This window comes from Mizuhopecten yessoensis, unplaced genomic scaffold (assembly GCF_002113885.1).
Source record: "Mizuhopecten yessoensis strain PY_sf001 unplaced genomic scaffold, ASM211388v2 scaffold10985, whole genome shotgun sequence".
In the NCBI taxonomy this organism is placed as follows: Eukaryota; Metazoa; Mollusca; class Bivalvia; order Pectinida; family Pectinidae; genus Mizuhopecten; species Mizuhopecten yessoensis.
Genome location: NW_018408820.1, coordinates 1,913,502 through 1,932,889, shown reverse-complemented (window position 1 = coordinate 1,932,889; position 19,388 = coordinate 1,913,502). Strand labels below are relative to the sequence as shown.

General features: G+C 35.6%; 1 protein-coding gene across 1 annotated transcript; it reads left to right on the top strand.

Moving 5' to 3' along the window:
- The first annotated feature begins 846 nt into the window (after positions 1-846).
- On the top strand, positions 847-12,361 carry LOC110464313 (solute carrier family 28 member 3-like). Its single transcript, XM_021519463.1, has 11 exons — positions 847-1,038; positions 1,913-2,379; positions 3,381-3,525; positions 4,030-4,221; positions 4,739-4,900; positions 5,519-5,644; positions 7,798-7,931; positions 8,341-8,509; positions 9,511-9,771; positions 11,466-11,646; positions 12,102-12,361. Exons 1-11 carry the CDS (start codon positions 994-996, stop codon positions 12,122-12,124), a joined length of 1,905 nt encoding a protein of 634 aa, XP_021375138.1. The 5' UTR covers positions 847-993; the 3' UTR covers positions 12,125-12,361.
- Positions 12,362-19,388: the final 7,027 nt, after the last annotated feature.

The following is a 19,388-nucleotide window of genomic DNA, read 5'->3' as shown; positions in this document are numbered from 1 at the left end:
TGAGTCAAAAGGTTTACATAGTTCATTTCTTTGTCAGTGCGTAGGTGAGTCCGTGCGTCCGTTAGTCCGAAGTAAAATGTTTGCGTACAAGGTATTTCTAGATCCCCGTAATAGAATTAGTATATATTTACAACATAGTATGGTTATATCAAGTTCTTCATCTTAGACTTTGTAAGTCATAGGTCATGGATCATTTGTGTACAGTCAGGTTTACATAGTTCATTTCTTTGTCAGTGCGTAGGTGAGTCCGTGCGTCCGTCAGTCCGAAGTAAAATGTTTGCGTACAAGGTAGTATTTCTAGATCCCCGTAATAGAATTAGTATATATTAACAACATAGTATGGTAATATCAAGTTCTTCATCTTAGACTTTGTAAGTCATAGGTCATGGATCATTTGTGTACAGTCACGCAATTTTGAAATCAAGAAAATATGTGTACACGATATTTAATGAGCCTCCATGTTAGGATGCACTGTAACATTGAATTCTACATCTGGTTTGCGGTCAAAGTTTATTGGGTCAAAGGTCACGCTTGAGGTGGTATGGTTACTGCTAGGCAAGAGTTTGACATCACCTGCATATAAGTTAGACAATGCTAGGTAGGTAGCCTTCCTTGCGTCCGGAAAACAATTACGATAGATTTAACAAAATTATCAATAATTATGTTGGGTAAACATAAAAAAAGAAAATCAGAAATGACCCTAGACCCTTCACCTATGAAATGTACTGAACGTAATGTATATATGAATCAGATTTAATCAATCATATATCATGCAACGACAACAGATAACAGTGTATATTAAATATAAACACAATGTAACCATCATATGTAAACCGACATGCAGTATGTGACCATTTCTTTGCATAAAGACAAAGACTTCGTATAAAATTTGATATTCATGTCATGACCACAGAACTCTCCACTTCGTGATAACACATTTGTAGCCATATCACCTGGATGTGTTCGTATGCAGCTTAGAGTAGGGGAAACACCATGTCTGCTTTAGAGAAAATGGTCAATAACAAGGAATCCGCAACGGTAAGATTTTGATAAATACCAAAATTGTTTTAATACTACATTGGGATATGTACGTTTGTTTACATCGTCTTTAAATATGCCAATTTTAAATGGTATTGATATAATATCCAATTGAAATATAGCGTTAGATATTTGATATTTATTCTTTCTTTTCGAATTCGCGATACAAGATCACTCTCATAACGATGCCCACATAAATGTTTAGCGATAAAACAGAAGACGCTAGCTGACTTTCCAAATACATTTCATATGTAAAATTCAGTTTAACATTGCATTGCATTTGAACTCACGTAGCAAAACGTATTTTTGTAGGTGTAATATAATATAAAAACTTCACTACATTGGAAACTTTGTTATTTCATTGTTATCCCAATACTTGTTCTACTTTTTATCTTAAATTAAAAAAAACATGGCAATATAACGAATCTCATATTCTCATAGGAAAACATCAGAAGTGTATATGAATGTAGTCCTAGTGTATCTCAGTCTATATTGTGAACTACTATTGCAACTCTGGATAGCAGTTAGCATATACCTATTGAAACCTATCATACCATCGTTGCCAAACAGTGATAACATGCGTAATGGCTGACCTGAAGGTAGGTCAAAAAATGGAACAAGAGGAAAGCGACAGTAATGAAAGCAAACTTTAATTTACTCAGCTTTTTGCTGCATTCAAAAAAATAGTTGTCTGCCTATTTCCTATTGTAATATTGAGAAACCTGCAGTTGGCGCCTTTGTTTATTTCTAAAGGCTTTCGAGCTTTGCATGAGAAACATTACAGTCCAAAGGCATTTTTCTTTCGATAAACATAACATTTCCTCATGTTCATGCTGACAAAAATAACTGCATACTTCTGTTGATTTTACAATAGAAAACTGTACTAGTAGTACCTGGGGAACTCTCGACACCGGGTATGGCAAGTCAAAATATTTACACCCAGATACTGGACACTACTGAAATAACATATTCGGAAGACCTCGAAAAAGAAACAGCAGTAACAGTTACAATCAACGATGGCGAAATGGTCCCGGTATCAGAAACGAAAACAACAGAAAGGCAGAAGTTTTCCGAATGCATAGCAACGTACACAGCACCGGTAACCAAGGCGACCAAAGTCATCTTTCCAGCATTATTTCTGGCGTATGTTGGATATTGTATGACAGTAGAATTCGGCTCTGAAAACTCTTTAAGACTTCTGATTGGAACAATACTGTGGTATCTCCTCCTATCGTGGAATCTGATTAAAAAGTGGAAATGGTTTGCAAACATCTATGCTGATCTACGGCAGGTTAAATGTCAGGGTAGAATGCAACTGAAGATCAGAAAATATATCCGATGGTAAGTTACTTTATATTTTCATATGGGAACAATATCATGAAACAGACACATAAAATCAATCATTAAAATTAATTGAAAATATGATTTGTAGCAAACAACAATTCACTGAACAAGGATGCTTTATTAATGGAATAAAAAATCATAATAAAAAAAGAATTTGTTTAATTTACTTTCTTTTTTGGGACATTTTTATGAAAAATTTGGATCATTATTTAGATATAATATCGCAAACTGAAGCATTATTGCATGAACATTAAGAAAGATTCCTTTATGAAATATCGTCAACCGTGTATCCATCACACGCTTCTTTGGTATCATTAATCCAATCATGAAATTTATAAATTGTTACAAGTGATCTTGAATATTCTTTGTTTTACTCATAACTTCTCAATGTTCCCTTACTGTTTTTAGTGCTATCAAACTTTTAATCTTCTGTAATCAACATGTCAACAAAACCGTTATTTATACTCAAAATCAGTAAGATTGTGCAAAATATGAACAAATGGCAGATTTACGTGGAGATAATTGAAAATGAAAATAACGCCAGGTTTTAGAAATAGAAACGTGTTTTGCTTCATCGATACTGAAGACGTCAATACCTGTCAATTCGTGTAATTTCATGTCAAAGTGAGAACCGAGATAATGACAACAAAAGACAAACATCAACTCTCTAATATGTACCTTATTCTTGAAACCTCTTAATACCGACGAGGAAATATACTGACCGTTTCTAATAGATATTTTTTTACTGTTCCGTGGTCTCATAGTGAAACAATTATCATACTTGTGAGAAATCATGTTAAAAATTTGCCAATGACCGGTCCATTCATATGTGACACCGTCTTGTATAACCTCATCATGTTCGCTTAACCCAAAGCAAACACAATGTATATTTGATAAAAGGTTTATCCTGGTTCAAATTAACATATATTTAAGATGAAAAATGTATCAAATAAAATTGCATATACTCCTGTTCAGTTTTACTCTCCTCTGCTTTACAGGGGACTGTACATCACCATGCTTGTGGTCGTTGGGTCTCTGGTTGGCACATCTATAGCGAAGGGAAACTTCAGGAATTTGGTATCTCTTGGAGGACTCATCGTTTTCCTGTTGCTGCTATACGTTACCTCCGTGGACCGCTCTAATGTAAGGGACAACATGTTGACACCCTCTCTTTAGACAGCTGTTGTATATTGTAAATACGTGTACGTGTCACTCAAATTTGTTCGAGATAGATCTATATTTTCATACAGAATTACTAGGAGAGTATCTAAACCATTTGCAAGGTTTGGAGAGTAATCCTTAAGAACAAATTGGCAGCGCCCATATTAACAAGATAAATCTTTGAGAAATAAAGAACCACTATTCCTTAAAAAAGCAATCCCTTTTTTATAGTGATACGATATTATGTCATCTTGTAACGTACATTTTGCAGCAAAATAAAACCTTAAAAGTATCTTTTAAAGTCCTGCTTTTTCGACTTTAAATGTAAAAAAATCTGATTCGAAGGTAAAATAACGAGAAAGAAATACTACAATATGCTTATCTTATAATTAATCACCTGTGGCCTACATAACGAATCATTTGTTAGATATCTGTAAATTCACAATCAAAGAATTAGCATGATCATTGATGCGTCTCTTTAATTAGATATCCTGGCACAGCGTTTTCTGGGGATTCGGGATTCAGTTTACTCTAGCTATTCTCGTGCTGTACACAAGTGGCGGGAAAGATGCGGTCGTTTGGTGCAGCAGACGACTAACTGAATTACTTGCTCATTCCGCAAAAGGGTCAGAGTTCGTCTTTGGCAAAAATTATAAGCAATTTTATTTTGCCTTTGGTGTAAGTATATTTATTCGATACCCATACACAAGGGAGTTATTTGTCTTTTGTTTCAACAATTTTTTCAAGTATATAATTGCACTTGCATAATAATGGTAATTAAGTAATGTTGTCAGTAATAAAACGAAACAAAACGACATTTCCCGAATTTTTATTACTCTGTTATGCATTTAATTACAATGTTTTGTCATTTCCTTTGGAATATCATGCAAGTATTATTTCTAAATTTCAGCAATCGCAGTTTTAGCAAACTACTCCTTTCTGAACTGTTGTTGAGCATTTCGAATTGATCATAATGTTATCGATAAAGGACATTTTTTGAGGTAAACATGTGGTTATATGGATTTAAAAAAAGCTATATAGACACAGACTGCCACCACGTGATTATGGTTGAAACAATTGGAATACAGGAAGAGATTCAGATTCGGAATCTTTATCAACCAAAAGCTCTAATGTTAGCAGCGAAAGGTTTTCAGAATCTTCTTGTGATTTTTTTAGAATATATGTATATTTTCAGCTTTTACCGAAGGTTATATTCTTCGTTGCCATGGTGAGGGTTTTGACCCACCTTGGTGTCCTCAGTTTCATCAATCGGAATTTGGGAACCTTCCTATCGTTTTGTACGGGAACGAGTAATCCGGAGTCCATATGTGCAGCAGCCAATGTATTTGTTGGCGGGGTAATGATACATCAAATCTTAACTTGTTTGTGATTTAAAAAGAAAAAAGAAAAAAATACTATTGAAAATAATGTCAATTTTTACTTTATACACAAACAATGTATGTATTAAACGTGCCGCAACGTTTAAGACCGGATTGTCCCTTTGTTAATCTCCATGCACGACTGAGTGAGCGATTTGTATTGTTTACTTGTACAACGTATGGCGAAATTGTATATGTCACTTGACCCGGGACGTTTCGCCTTATCGATAGAGAGTGTATACACAATGTGTCGAAAAGGTGCAAATATATACAAATCGCTCACTCGGACATAGCTTGACAAAGAGACCAGTCGGTCTTGACACGTTACGATACGTTTAATACGTAAACTGTTTGTGTGTACAAAGTTTTATAACATAATGCCAAACTGATGAATCTTATTGAAGCTATTGAAAATAATAGAATTAAGAAATATGCATTCAGTTTTTACACAGCATTTCATTTATTTATCTTTTTTTGTTATCATTCTTACTGAATTTATAAATGATAAATACCAAAAAAAAAAACAACACGTCATTGCTGCGACCGTGGAAACCAGAAATCAATTATGAGTATTGACAAGTTTTTCACGCTGACAGGGACAAGCTATACTCTTCATTAGGGAGTATATGGACTATCTTACTGAGTCTGAGATATTTTGTGTGTTCGTGGGAGACCTTGCTTCCATCGGTGGTGGTGCCGTGGTGCTGTACTCGGGGTATGGGGTAAGTAGCGCTATAGTTATTAAGTATCTTTTTGTGTGTATTGTCTTGTCAATAACACAGACACGTTCGGAGCTTGTATTTATGAAACCGTTCTTATGCTCAAGCATGATATTGTGCTCAAACCAAGTCCCTGTACCTTGCTTAGATTATGTTAAAGGATAAAAAAAATCAAGTAAAATAATTTACGATGGAATTCGACTTTAAGTCTCCCCAAAACTTTTCCAAATCGCTGACAATTTTTTGTGTGTGTTAATTCATCACCAAAACGAACAATTTTGCTTGAGCACAGAATCTGTGTTTTAACATGAGAATGGTTTCATGAATGCAGACCAAGAACTCAATCTTAATGCGGTAATTTATGCATATTTTTTTTTCGAAAAAAACATCAACTGATTGCTAAAGGTCTGTACCACTACAATAAAATAGTAAGTATGAATAAAAAGCCATACCTCTTATGAGAGAAAAAAACAAACAAATTTTGCGTTAACTCAAATGCCTCGAGGTCAGACCGGGAATCGAAACGTGAGTTGGCCACAGTGTAAGTGAATCAAGATCAGCGACTGATGTAGAAAAATATACAGTGTTACTGATCGCGAGCTCAGGAGGGTCCATACGATAATATAAACGCTTAGAATGGTTTCCGAATCAATCCTGTCTGTACTTCTTTGAGAAACCTTATCCATGACTACAACTATTTTGAGGAAATAAAAATCCTATTATCAAGTAGATATATACATATATGAAAAATGATCAAAACAAACACATCATATACGCACTATAATATTGCACCGGTAAACGAACAAATACGTACTAGTATTCCAAATGGATATAACTTACAATTATTAGTCTTCCATCGGTTCCCGGGGGAGGCTATATATTTTCACTCGGTCTGTCTGTATGTATGTCCGTCCGTCCCTCCGTCCGTCCGTCCGGCCTTCCGTCCGATGAGTCTGTCCGGGACATACATTCTATACTATTTCATCTTGAGTAACCAGCTTTGGTGTACAAGGAGCCTTTGAGATGGCGGAGTGCAGAGTGCAAAACGAAGATCAATATAACCTCAATGTGATCTATGCTTTGACCTTTGACCTTAACTTTTGAAAACGTCTTCTGCACTATTTTACCTGGAGTAACCAGATTTGGTGTACAAGGACATCTTAGGATGATGGAGTGCAGAGTGCAAGAATAAGGTCACTGTGACCTATGACTTGACCTTTGACCTTCACTTTTGAAACAAATTATGTCTGGGGCATATCTTCTATACCTTTTCACTTAAAGTAACCAGATTTGGTGTACAATGACATCTTGGGATGGCGGAGTGCAAAAAGTGGGTCACTCTGACCTTACTGAGACTTATTCTTATAGAAATCAGTACCGGTGGGGGACTATGGATTGCCCTGCAATACTTTACCTTGTTTATGCTGAACTACCATTGCGTTACCGGCTTCAGCCGCATATTTGTCAGCAGTGAACCGTCTCATCGTTTTATAATTCTTCGTATTGTACGAGCAAAGGATACTTGAGGTTTGCACTCTGTGTTTCACTTTATCCTTAACTTTAAACAAAGCGTGCTCATCACCGTGGCTGTTTTTATTACGCCAGTTTATAGTGAAAATTATTATTTTGAAATGTATCCAAATATAATACCTTTAAATATATTTTAAAGTTTGATTCCTGTTGTGAGCAGCTGAAACTTGCATAAATTTGATGAAATTTAAATATTCCCTCAATTTTTGATAGATTTTATCCCTGATATTCTCATGATTACTATGAAGTACAATTTGAACCAACATATTTTTCATCAAAAATATCTTACCAGTACCCAGCGTCCTTCTTAGATATTTAGTTTGTTCAAGCATGTGCTCTATTGAGAAAAAACCTACCACGACGAAATTGACTTAATATTTGATTCAACCTAATGTATGCAATCGACAACTCATAACCATGACAAGTATAATGAAAACACAAAAAAAATCTGTTTGTAGTAGCATTGGTTAAGTACTCAATAACTAAACTAAATATAAACATGTTTTGTTTTTGTTTTGTTTTGTTTTTGTTGTGGTTCGATATCTTTATATTTTTTTATTTTTTTGGTGGGGTTGAGGGCAAACCCGACATAGTCCTTAACAATGTTCTTGATTTTGTCATTTAAGATTCCGGTTCAGTATTTGATATCGGCATCAGTGTTGTCTGCACCCGCTGCCTTGGCCGCTGCTAAACTGAACTATCCCTCGCCACCCTCCCTGCCGAAAACCGACGAGAACGTCAAGAAAGACAACATTATAAGGTAGAGTATTCTGTCTTACCCAACGTCACAACTGCATACCAAATTTCAAACAAAAAAAAATTGCCAATCAGAAGCATTTGTGGACCTATCTTTAACAGTTAGGGGAAGTCCGAGTTTCCTCTGGCCCTGACACCAGACTTGACAGATAGATGTCTGTGTCTAAATCTTGTATCAGGTCGATCAAAGTTGGAGATCAAAGAAACAATTTTGTTTACCTCCCTGCAGTTGATATGTATATTTTAGAAGCAGTGCTTAAACTTGGCAGTGAAAGAGAAATAACATCATTCTAAACGTTTGTCATCACTGTTGAATGATTATGTCTACATATCTCAGTTTAAAATATTTTAAGTTCTAAAGCGAATACAAATATGACTGTATTCTTAAGCTATTTCTTTTATTTGTCTGGCAGAACGGAGTCTAACATTCTCCATGCTTTGTCAGCTGGTTCAAGACAGGGATTGGCCTTCGTGGCAAGCATCCTAGTCAATGTAATGGTTTTGTTAGCCGTGCTGGGCTTGGTCGATACCGCTTTGGAATGGTTTGGAGCCAGGGCTGGAATTGAAAACTTAAATTTTGAGGTATTTTATGCTAAGACTTAAAATTTCACCATAGACTGATTAGAACATATATGTCCACAGTGCAACGTTAATTTCTATAAGTATATGTAAGTTAGCATTATTCTGACAAACTCCCATTTAAGGTAACGTCACGCTAAAATTGGTAAAAAATAGTAAAATTTTGAGTTGAGTTTTTCAGTGATATTTAAAATCTGAAATATTTCTAGAATCTTAACTTTTTTTAAAATAGAACGCTAAAGTGAGATTTCATCCGATTTGTTTTTTAAATTATTAGGGCCGAGATTGGTACACCATATCACAGGCTATGACACTTGTTTTATTTCTACTAGTTGATGTGTCGTTTGCAACAATATGGAGTGCTTTTATAAATACCAAACTGAATTACAATTGTATATATACACTTTTATATTATCCAGTTATAACGACCAAAAATCAATATTTAAGCATGTCTATAATTAACCCCTTCAAAATCCTCCAAACATTCGTCGGCGTATGCTTTTTTTTCTGGTTTTCAGACATTTAATTTGAAGTCATCGGGTACTCTTAAAATGTCGCTGAAAATATCTAACCATTTTTCTGACCGAGTAATAACTTATTTCAGTAGCGAACCAATTTTGGTAGCGTGACGATATAATATTTAAATTCCAAACAAAATTACTTTATTCAATGACAGATATGATGATACCCGTGTGATATCTTTGCCTAATTTGCCTAATGAAACATGTTTATCTTTTTCAAAATGTTTATTTCATGAAATAAATTTTCCGTTTTAATTTAAGACTTAAAATATATCTTTCTACTTTCAGTTTTAAAACGATCCCTCTTATTTAAAAACCGAAACCAATACCTTATATTTTCAGAGATAGAATGATTCTATTTTCTATATTCAAAATAGAAAGATCCGTTTTATTTCCAGACTTAAACGAATCTTTCTACTTTCAGTTTTAAAACGACGATCCGTTTTATTTTTCTGACTTAAAACAAACCCTTTCATATTTCAGACCATTTCCTCCTACCTGTTTTATCCGTTTGCTTTCCTGATGGGTGTGGACGTGAGTGATTGTTCCAGAGTCTCAAACCTTCTCGGACTAAGGAGCATGATAGATTTGACCGTAGCTTACATACGAATGGGAGAATACGTCCAGAACAAAGTGGCCTTTAATGCATATTCATCATTATTTAATGATACCGTATTCTACCAGGACTCGTACGATATAGTTTTACCGCAGTGGAACCAAACTCTTGTGAAAGGTATCTTATCGGTAAGTGTTTCAGTGGTGTGCCAAATTATTTTTCGGAGTATATGCTTACAGAGGGTCGAACGTCCGAGGCGCGTAGTGGAGAAGGAGGGGAGGTATGGGATAATTTTGTTTACTAGGCCCTAGATGCAATCTCTCGTATTCTGAGAAATCCTTTTCGTCTGATTATTAAACAAGCAAAACCCGACTTTTTATATGAACGCTATCTATTTTTAAGAAGATGTTTTTCTTTTCTTTCCTTTTTTATGATTGATATCATGAAAAAAAAGAGAGAAAAAAATAAAAGATTTTTAAAAAAATCTTGAAAATTTTAGTGTATTCTTAACCATACAAGCATTCATGTATGCTACGCCACTGTGTTAATCGTATACATCTTCGACACGTATTGTGCAAAATACAATGCCAAAGCAAACTTTCATGCTTTTTTGCTGTGTATTTATGAAGTCAGTTGTATCAAATCAAAACGAAAATTGAAGTACCGAGTCACATCAATACTGACACTAACAAATGAGGGCCGAGTGGAAAGACGGATGGACGCAGAACAGAATGATTTTATACTTCTCAAAGAGTTTAAGCTAATTCATTGATGTTGACACTATTATACCTAATCTCAACGAAGATGTTAATAGAAAATTCACGGCACGTCTTCACTCAATTCGTCTGCTACTTTCCATGGATATTTGATAATGATTTCACTATATATGCTGTAGCACGTTTATATATGTGCAATAATATATTTGAACAGGGCATTCGTGAGGGTGGTCATAATTTGCAATCTTATTTCACTTTAAAAGCTATATTTACAAAAGAATGGGTGCCGACTTAAGGTCATGTAATGTTGATTAGCAGTTAACAATAATTTGAACATTAAAAAGTGTTTGAATATACAGTTAAATTTAATACGGCTATTGTCTTTGAGAGGGATAATTTCGGAACAAAATATCTAGTTTTTTCATTGAAACAAAATAAACGGGGAATGCTAATATATCGCACAATCATACACGTACACTTGATAATGTGTGTTATGATATTTTCAAAACACAATGTTATAATATTAATAATTAAGCATTCACTCGTGTTCTTCGCTTGGAAATGGAATGCGTTTGTGATAACTTCAGATCAGGCTTTAAAGTTCCATAGAGGCCTGCTACTGTACACTTGATAACTTTCGCGCAAGCTAATTTTTAAACATTCGCTCTTCACCGGTGAAATCTATATATGCTCAGTGTTACTTTTGCCCTTCTAATTACCTTCCCTGATATTCCAGGGGTTTACTTCAGGGGTTATGCTCACTTTTGCTCTCTTCACCCCTGGAATGTGTCATAGAAATATCGAAGGCTCAGTGTGTGCCACCTTGTGGCTGTGATGAGAAGACTATAGTTCGACCCCTTTTTTACCTGAGACCAATCAAACAGGTATCTTCGTATATGACATTCTAGAGGTGAGGAGAGCGTTAGTGAGCGTAGCCCCTGGATATCGAGGATGGCCCGCCACATGTAATTACTACATATTGTATTCTGTGTAGTATATATCCACTCTCATAATTGACTCGTCTTCCATATGAAGGGTACAAAAGGCGAAAGTTCAGATTATCGAAAACTTACAACAAGCTCTATTAGGTACAGTTATGACTATGAATTCGTGTAACTCCACCGCTAGGATAAAATATTTTGGGCTCATGTTTCTGCTATTTACAGGACCGTTCCGAAGTGATCAGTGCCTACGCCTTATGTGGATTTGCCTCCTTGTCTTCCCTTGGTATAAGTATAGGATCCATATCCGTCCTGGCCCCGAAATACATCGGAGCCGTCACCAAGTTCGCTCCCCGGGCAGTAATAGTCGGTACCATCGCATGTTATTTCACTGCATGTGTGGCAGGTAGGTTTTATATAAAACACGAATTCACGATTATTGTTTTGCTATTTTCCTGCATTATTTTCATCCTTCCTACGGCTAATCTAAAGGGCAAAATCATTTGAATTACTGCAACACAAACACTGAAGTAAACAACAGGTTTATTTTGGTTTGTGGTTTTGTTGTCACTGCCGGATTCTCTGTATGAGGATATAACATTACTTGGATTTCTCATAGATTTTCATGGCGGTGTCGTTGATGAAACAGAAGACGCTTACCCTTCCGTAAAAACTGGTCTTCCTCTCCTAGTAGTTGTTCATGGGTAATCCACGTAAAAGTTGCCTTGTATATATTTTGTCTTAGATTTGTCGATTTTGAGTTCTAATTATTGTTTGCTGACACTTCGGCATACTCTTGCTAATTTTGTCCTTTATTGTTGAAAAAGGTACCGTATTTATGTTTCTTGCGTTTTTCTACAGGTATGATATACCAGGAGGAATAGGGAGAGAAGCAAGCCAACGATGTCTCTCCATATCAGCTCAGAAAGTAAAGACGTCAATACATACGACAATAAATGAAACAAACAGGTCAAAAAAGTGTCCGTGTTATACTTTAAAGTAGATTGAAATACATTATAAATGTATGAACATGTATTTGATAGTTATCGGAGCTGATTGTACATATTTGATTTATTTAACAGTGAACTAAATGCAAAATGTGATTTTATTCAATAGTAAGCTGAACTGATTGTTTTGTTGATATATTTAACAATAATCTGAACTCAATGTATTTTATTAATTCAATTTTAAATTGATCTTTGTGAAATATATTTTATTTATTAAATAGTAAAATTAGTTGATTGTATCTATTCTATTTATTTAAAAGTGTTATGAAATAATTACATATTTAAAAAAATATTAATTCAATTTAGAGTTATTTGAATCAAAACAGTATATATTTTTATATATGAATCATTCATTTGAAATAAATGGGAATACCTAAGTGAGGTACCATTCATATCAATATTAGATTGTATGAAATTTTGTTTTTGAACTATATGCACCTAATATACTGTAGGTAGATATCATATATAAATTAATTGTATAATACCCATATGGTGCAGTAAACGTTTTACTTCATTTGCCTTTTTGCATCTACATTTCCCCCCCAAATCCAGTGATTATTTTACTTAACCTGGTTGGTTACCAATATTCGTAATGGACCTTAACCTTGTTTCTTTAATCAATTCTGGCCTCTGTTGTAGCCAAACATGGCAAACCAGTTTGCTGTATTCTACGTGTGTTTGGAAACACTTTAGAAATCGAGTTTTCATTCGTTTGGGTAATAGTACCAATGTTGAGTCTTAAATGGACGAAATAGCCATATGGCGCAGTAATATGTTTATTGTGTTTGTTCTTAGAGCACGTAGATAAAATCGTGAGGCCACCGGAGGTGGAGTCGAGATTTTATCTACGTGCGAGCGATGAGAAAATTGTTCTAACGACAAACACTGAAAATACTGTATGATAAAATATTTATCATCTATATATATATACTACTACCATAGATTTTTCTACATTTAAAAAAGTCAACTAAACACCATGTTTTCCAAATGACTGCTAAGCGAAATGGTCAACGATCGCCTGTCACAAACGTAAACAAATAGAGGTTTTCCGCGGAGGAATACAATGAATCTTAAAACTACGTGGATTTTTTTTAAACAATCTTATCGTCATTGGCTTTTCCGTATGTACATTTACACCTGAAATGGTGTTGTCATTCTCACAATGTTTTTTCATAACTTTGTATAGATATATGTTAATGACGGACTATTTTCCTACGTGGATCACTTTTGTGTGGACACTATTTCCGGTTTCGGACGTCATCTAGCGCGAGCAGACGTTCTTTTTTGAAGAAAAAAATACGTTCCCAAGTTGTTCATTAGTCGTTCTCAGCTTCTTTTCATACTGACAACCAATATGAATGTATCATGCTACCGGTAGGTGTACATTATGTATACGTCTCTGCTATTACTTGTATCCAATAACAGTGGGAAGTCCTTTGTCCTGAAGCTATAAGTGTAATTTTGACTTGTTTTCCAAAAGCGGTACAAAATCATCTAAATTCTGACTGATTGGGTCCGTCTAATATTAAATCTGAGGGAAATGAAGTTTTGTGATAACTCACAAGTATGTTTCGACCCTACAAATAGACCGATTTCATTCAAATCCGGCTGATCGGGTTAGTCCAATGTTCTACTACGGAAGAGCAGGTTTTGTAGAAATACAGGTAAACCGGTGACCTTTGGCCTCATCCAGCCAGCTCGGCTGCTTGCTGTTTGACGAGTAGCTAAAGTTATCAAAGCATGGTAAGCTTTACAGTTCTTTTCTTGTGTTAATGTATTGATCCTGTCGATCTATTCTCTGACTATACTGAAATGGTCAAAATATTTTGGAGATAGTTTCTAAAAAAAAAATTAATTTTTTTTTTTAATTCAAATATTGATAAAAACCTTCTTGCAAACTGTGGACCAGACTATATTTCCTTCTGTCATAATAACTGTAAAAATCTTTTCTGGAAAGATGTCTTTCTTGCATGGAAAAATCTTACTATTCTTGAGGAAAAATATACAGATTCAAAACAGATCTCCGACATGCCTATATGGTTAAACGAAAAAAATCAAAATAGATAATAATAGTGTTTTTTATAAGGATTGGTATAGGAAGGGAGTTGTAGTAGTTAATGACTTAAAAAAGGATAGCAACAACTTCTTCAGTTTTTTTGAATTAAGAGAAAAATATGGTGTTAGAGCAAATTTCTTACAATATCACGGAATTGTTACAGCTATAAGGGAGCTTTGCAGTCGGTGTAACTTGACCCATCCAAAAATAGACTATCCTTTTATTCCAAGAAAATTACAAATATTTGCTAAAAAACAGAAAGGTACAAAAGATTTTTATAATGTGCTTAGTAAAAATGATATAATTGCAAGTGGAACAAAAAAATGGAATGAACAATTTGAATTTGATGAAGGTGATTGGAAAATGATTTTTAAACTCCCTTTTTCTGTAACAAAAAATACAAAATTGCAATGGTTTCAATTTAGGGTTAATCACCATATTCTAACAACAAATTCGTATTTATTTAAAGTTGGGTTAGTAGACAGCCCTTATTGTAACATTTGTAAAACAGAAATTGAAACGATAGAGCATACGCTATGGAACTGTGAAAAAGTTCAAATTTTACTTGTTAACTTAGAAAATTTGTTGAATTCACTGTTCATTCCATTTGAATTTAATAAGAAATCTTTTCTTTTTGGTACATATCGTCAGAATGGAATAAACAGAAAAGTGGATAATATGATCATCTTTACAATAAAACAATATATCTACAAAGCAAGGTGCCTCAGGAACGAACTCTGCATTATTGCCCTGAAAAATACACTAAAAGATACATATACAACTCAAAAATACATTGCTAGAAGTAAGGGAGAAAGCTACTTAGACCAGTTTCAAAGAGAATGGGCCAAATGGCAAAACTTTTTTTGAAACACCCAAACTTGAAATTACGACTGATTTACCATAAGTAACTTATCAATTTATAAAAATATTTGTCGTATTGAGTAAATGTAAATATTGATTACGCTCACACTGACAGCTAGCTTAGAAATTCAAAATGTAATACAAACTTTCAACAATCCTACCTTTCCTTTTTGATAATTGTATGGATGTTTGAATGATAATGAATGAGTGTGTGTATGTCTTTATATATGTTTGTGTTATGTCATGTTATGTATATATATTGTAACTGTATTGTATACTAATGAAAAAATTTGAAAAAAAAAAAAAAAAATCTGACTTGCAAAACACATGCATTGTTGTATTTTTTCCATACATATGGCTAGTTAAGAAAGTATCGAAGTGAATGCTTTCTCTGTCTATTAGTTGGCTAACCACAAAAATTATCAGTGTCTCCATGCCATGTAGAAACTTACATCCTGCGAGTTTGAATTTGACAACAGTCTAACTATTCTCCAGGAAATTACAAGGAGGATTCCCTTCTCATGATATAGTAATGTGTGGAGGCTGGAACTGTGACCTACAAACCAAAACTCCCAGGCAGACAAGGCTTGAATCTTGAGTACATGTGAATATTCAACGAAACCTACTAATTTACATTTCTGCATCCGAACAATAAGGAGAGGTCAACCATCGACTATAATTGTATACACCAGACCCTATTACAACGTTGTTGTCACTCTTCTACCTGGAAACTAGATTTACTTCACATAGATACGTCTAATCATTATCCAATTGTCTCTTGTATTCAAGTCATCCTGTTAAGGAAATATATTCCTGCTATGAGAACGGTCACTCGGCGAATTGACTGGAGCAAGGTTGATATTGTGAAGTACCGTTGGAAATGCTGGAAAAGTTCGATTTTTGTGAACCATCTGCAGAAACTTGTTCTCCAACTCAATGACATCCTACTGAATGCGGCATCGTCTGTTCTACCACGCCTCAGTGTTATCAGGAGAGGGAAACATGTCTGGAGTAGTGACATCAGCAAAGCAAATAGAGATAATAAAGACGCTCTAAACACATGGAAGCTGGCAGGCAAACCTGCAAATGGGACCATAGCACAACGCTGGTCCGAAACAAAGAGGTACTTGAGAGCATGTAGGAGAATAGAAATTGTTAGGAGGAGATTCTCAAATGCAAAACCTACTAGACTCCAGACGAGATGATCCAAAGATGTTCCATAAATTAATTAACAAAAAGAAATCTACAGGCTGAACTATGGGTAGATGATGAGAGACACTCAGAACCTATGGAAATTCTTGATGGATTGACAAAGCATTTTGCAAAGTCATCTTGTATTTATCCTAAGAAACCAACACCAATGGATATTGAATATGACGTAGATGCTATACACCTGGTATGTAAGTCACAACCAGTTCAGCTTGAGGAACTCGTTACCGAGAACAAGACTAAATAGCAACAAATCAGCAGATGTATATGGCATCTCAGCGGAACATCTCAAATATGGTGGTATCAGACTCATCCATGTTCTTACTACACTTTTTAATATAATAATCAGCGAAGGAGTTGTCCCTGATGTCCTTAAATCAGGAAATGCATCACCTGTTTTTAAGAAGAAAGGCTCTTAGTCTCGAAGCAAGAACTATAGGGGAATAACTGTATTACCAGCAGTACTCAAAACCTTAGAAACCGTCCTATTAAGCAAGTTGAGAAAGCCTTCAGTCCCCAACAGAACCAACTACAACGAGGATTCACCAAAGGCACTTTACCTCTCTCCAGTAGTTTCATTCTCCATGAGGCGATCGCTGCTAACCATGGAAAGAACACATATATAGCCTTCCTTGATGCAAATGCTGCTTTTGATACCGTAAACCACCGTCTTCTCGAAAGGAAACTATATTTACATGGCGTAACAGGTAAAACATGGGAGATTATCCATGATCTGAACTGTAATGCAACCAGCTCAGTGAAATGGCAAAACAAACTATCCAAATGTATTTCTGTACAACAGGGAGTTAGACAATGCGGGATTATCGACACAGAACTCTATAAACTGTATATTAATGATCGATATGTTGGATCGGGTGTCGAATGCCGGTATTGGCGCGTAAATCGGTCTAACACCATGTGCTTCACCCACTTGTGCAGATGACGTAGCCCTGATAGATTTTTCAACGAGTGGCTTGCAGACTCTGATTAACATCGTAAAAGACTACAGTGAGGAGCATAAGAATGACTTACAACCAGCAAAGTGTGTTATCTTACCAGTCTGTAATAACAACAGGATACCAAAAGATACACCACCCTTTCGGTCGTCTATAAATAACATTACTCTGCCTAGAGTTATAGAAGCTGTCCACCTAGGTGTGATCCACCATGTCAATCAAAGGGGGTACAGGCTTACATGGGGAAAATGGACTAAATCCAGAGACCTGTTTACTCCCTCTACGTACATACGTTATACCAACTATGGTTTATGGCCTGAAAACTATAAATCCGACAGTACAGGATAGGAAAATCCTCAAACAAATCTTCTCAATGCCTGACCGAGTAGCTGACGACGCTGCCACATATATTCTTACTGGAACCATGCATCCCACTGAAATCTGTTGTACATAAAAATGTATTGAAGATGCTAGGCGCCCTTATCTCTAACAAGCCAGCAAAAAGCGATATATATATAGCTGACCGTTTACTTCTGACAAGGGGAGTATAATCCACACAGCTGGTTTGCGGTATCTGCGTCACTCCTTGCTATTTATGAACTACCAACAATTCAGGATTTGCTGGATGGCGAGGTCCCATGCCATGTGAATCAATGAAAAAAACTAGTTAACGAGCAAATCGATGAGTATTGGATAGTCAGGATTCGGAATCGAAGCAGTATTTCTTACATCGCTGAACAATCTCAACTGCTCTTTCAAACCTGGAGTGTTACATCCTATACTGAGGTCAGTTTCAACAGACACCAGAGATGTGGAAAGGCTACCTGTCAAACTCAGATTAGTTACGAACAGTTATTTACTACAATGTAACCGAAGTGTATTTAATCAGAATGAAACAAACCCAACATGTCTGCTATGCAAATCAGCACAAGAAACTCCCCAACATTTTATATTGGATTGCACTGCACTTGACAACATCCGTCAGCATTTCATTCAAAATTTATAAGACTACCTCCCAGCTTTAACGAATATCAACACACAACTAGGTTTAGACTCTTCAAAAAGTCTTAACTTCCTATGAGGATATTTGTGTGATTCAAATATGTCAACTTAACAATTCTGCGGCTGTGTGAAGCGTGCTGGGAACTAACAGTGTTATGTGTGTGACTTGCTATAGACATACATAGACGTAGTGACTAAAGCTACAAATACAGTCAACACTGCTTACCTGTATATACCTAGGAGTGTAAACACTGCATGTCCCACAAACCATAATAAATTTTGCCCCCCCCCCCCCTCCTTCCCCAGGGGGTAAACGTGAGACCCTAGGGTCTTAAACCTTAAGACCCTTCCATCTATGTAGAGTGTTTTATTCTACCATATCTGGGTCTTTGAGAAGAAGATTTTTGAAATTTCAGTCAATACAATCCACCTGGCCCCACCCATCAGCCCCAGGGGGTAAGCCAGGGCTGATATGTGCATACCATCAAACTGCTATCCAATACTGTAATGCTTACCCAAATTGAATAATTTCCAATGGAAATTAAACAAATGTTGGTCCAAAATGTGATTTCCCTAAATAAACTATAGCAAAGTTTACCCCCTCCCCAGGGGTAAACGTGAGACCCCAGTGTCAAGAAATTCACAATTTTGGTAAAGCACCTTAAGACCCTTCCATCTATGAAGAGTATTTGATTCTACCATATCTTGGTCTTCAGAAGAAGATTTTTGAAATTTCAGTCAATTCGACCCTTTTTGTCCCTACCCATCAGCCCCGGGGGGTCATTCATGGCTGATATGTGCATACTATCAAACTGCTACCTAATACTGATAATGCTAACCTAAATTGAATTACTTCCAATGGAAATTAAACAAATGTTGGTCCGAAATGTGATTTCCCTATATAAACTATTGTGGTTTACCCCCTCCCCAGGGGTAAACATGGGACCCCAGGGTCATGAAATTCACAATTTTGGTAAAGCACCTTAAGACCCTTCCATCTATGAAGAGTATTTGATTCTACCATATCTGGGTCTTGAGAAGATTTTTGAAATTTCAG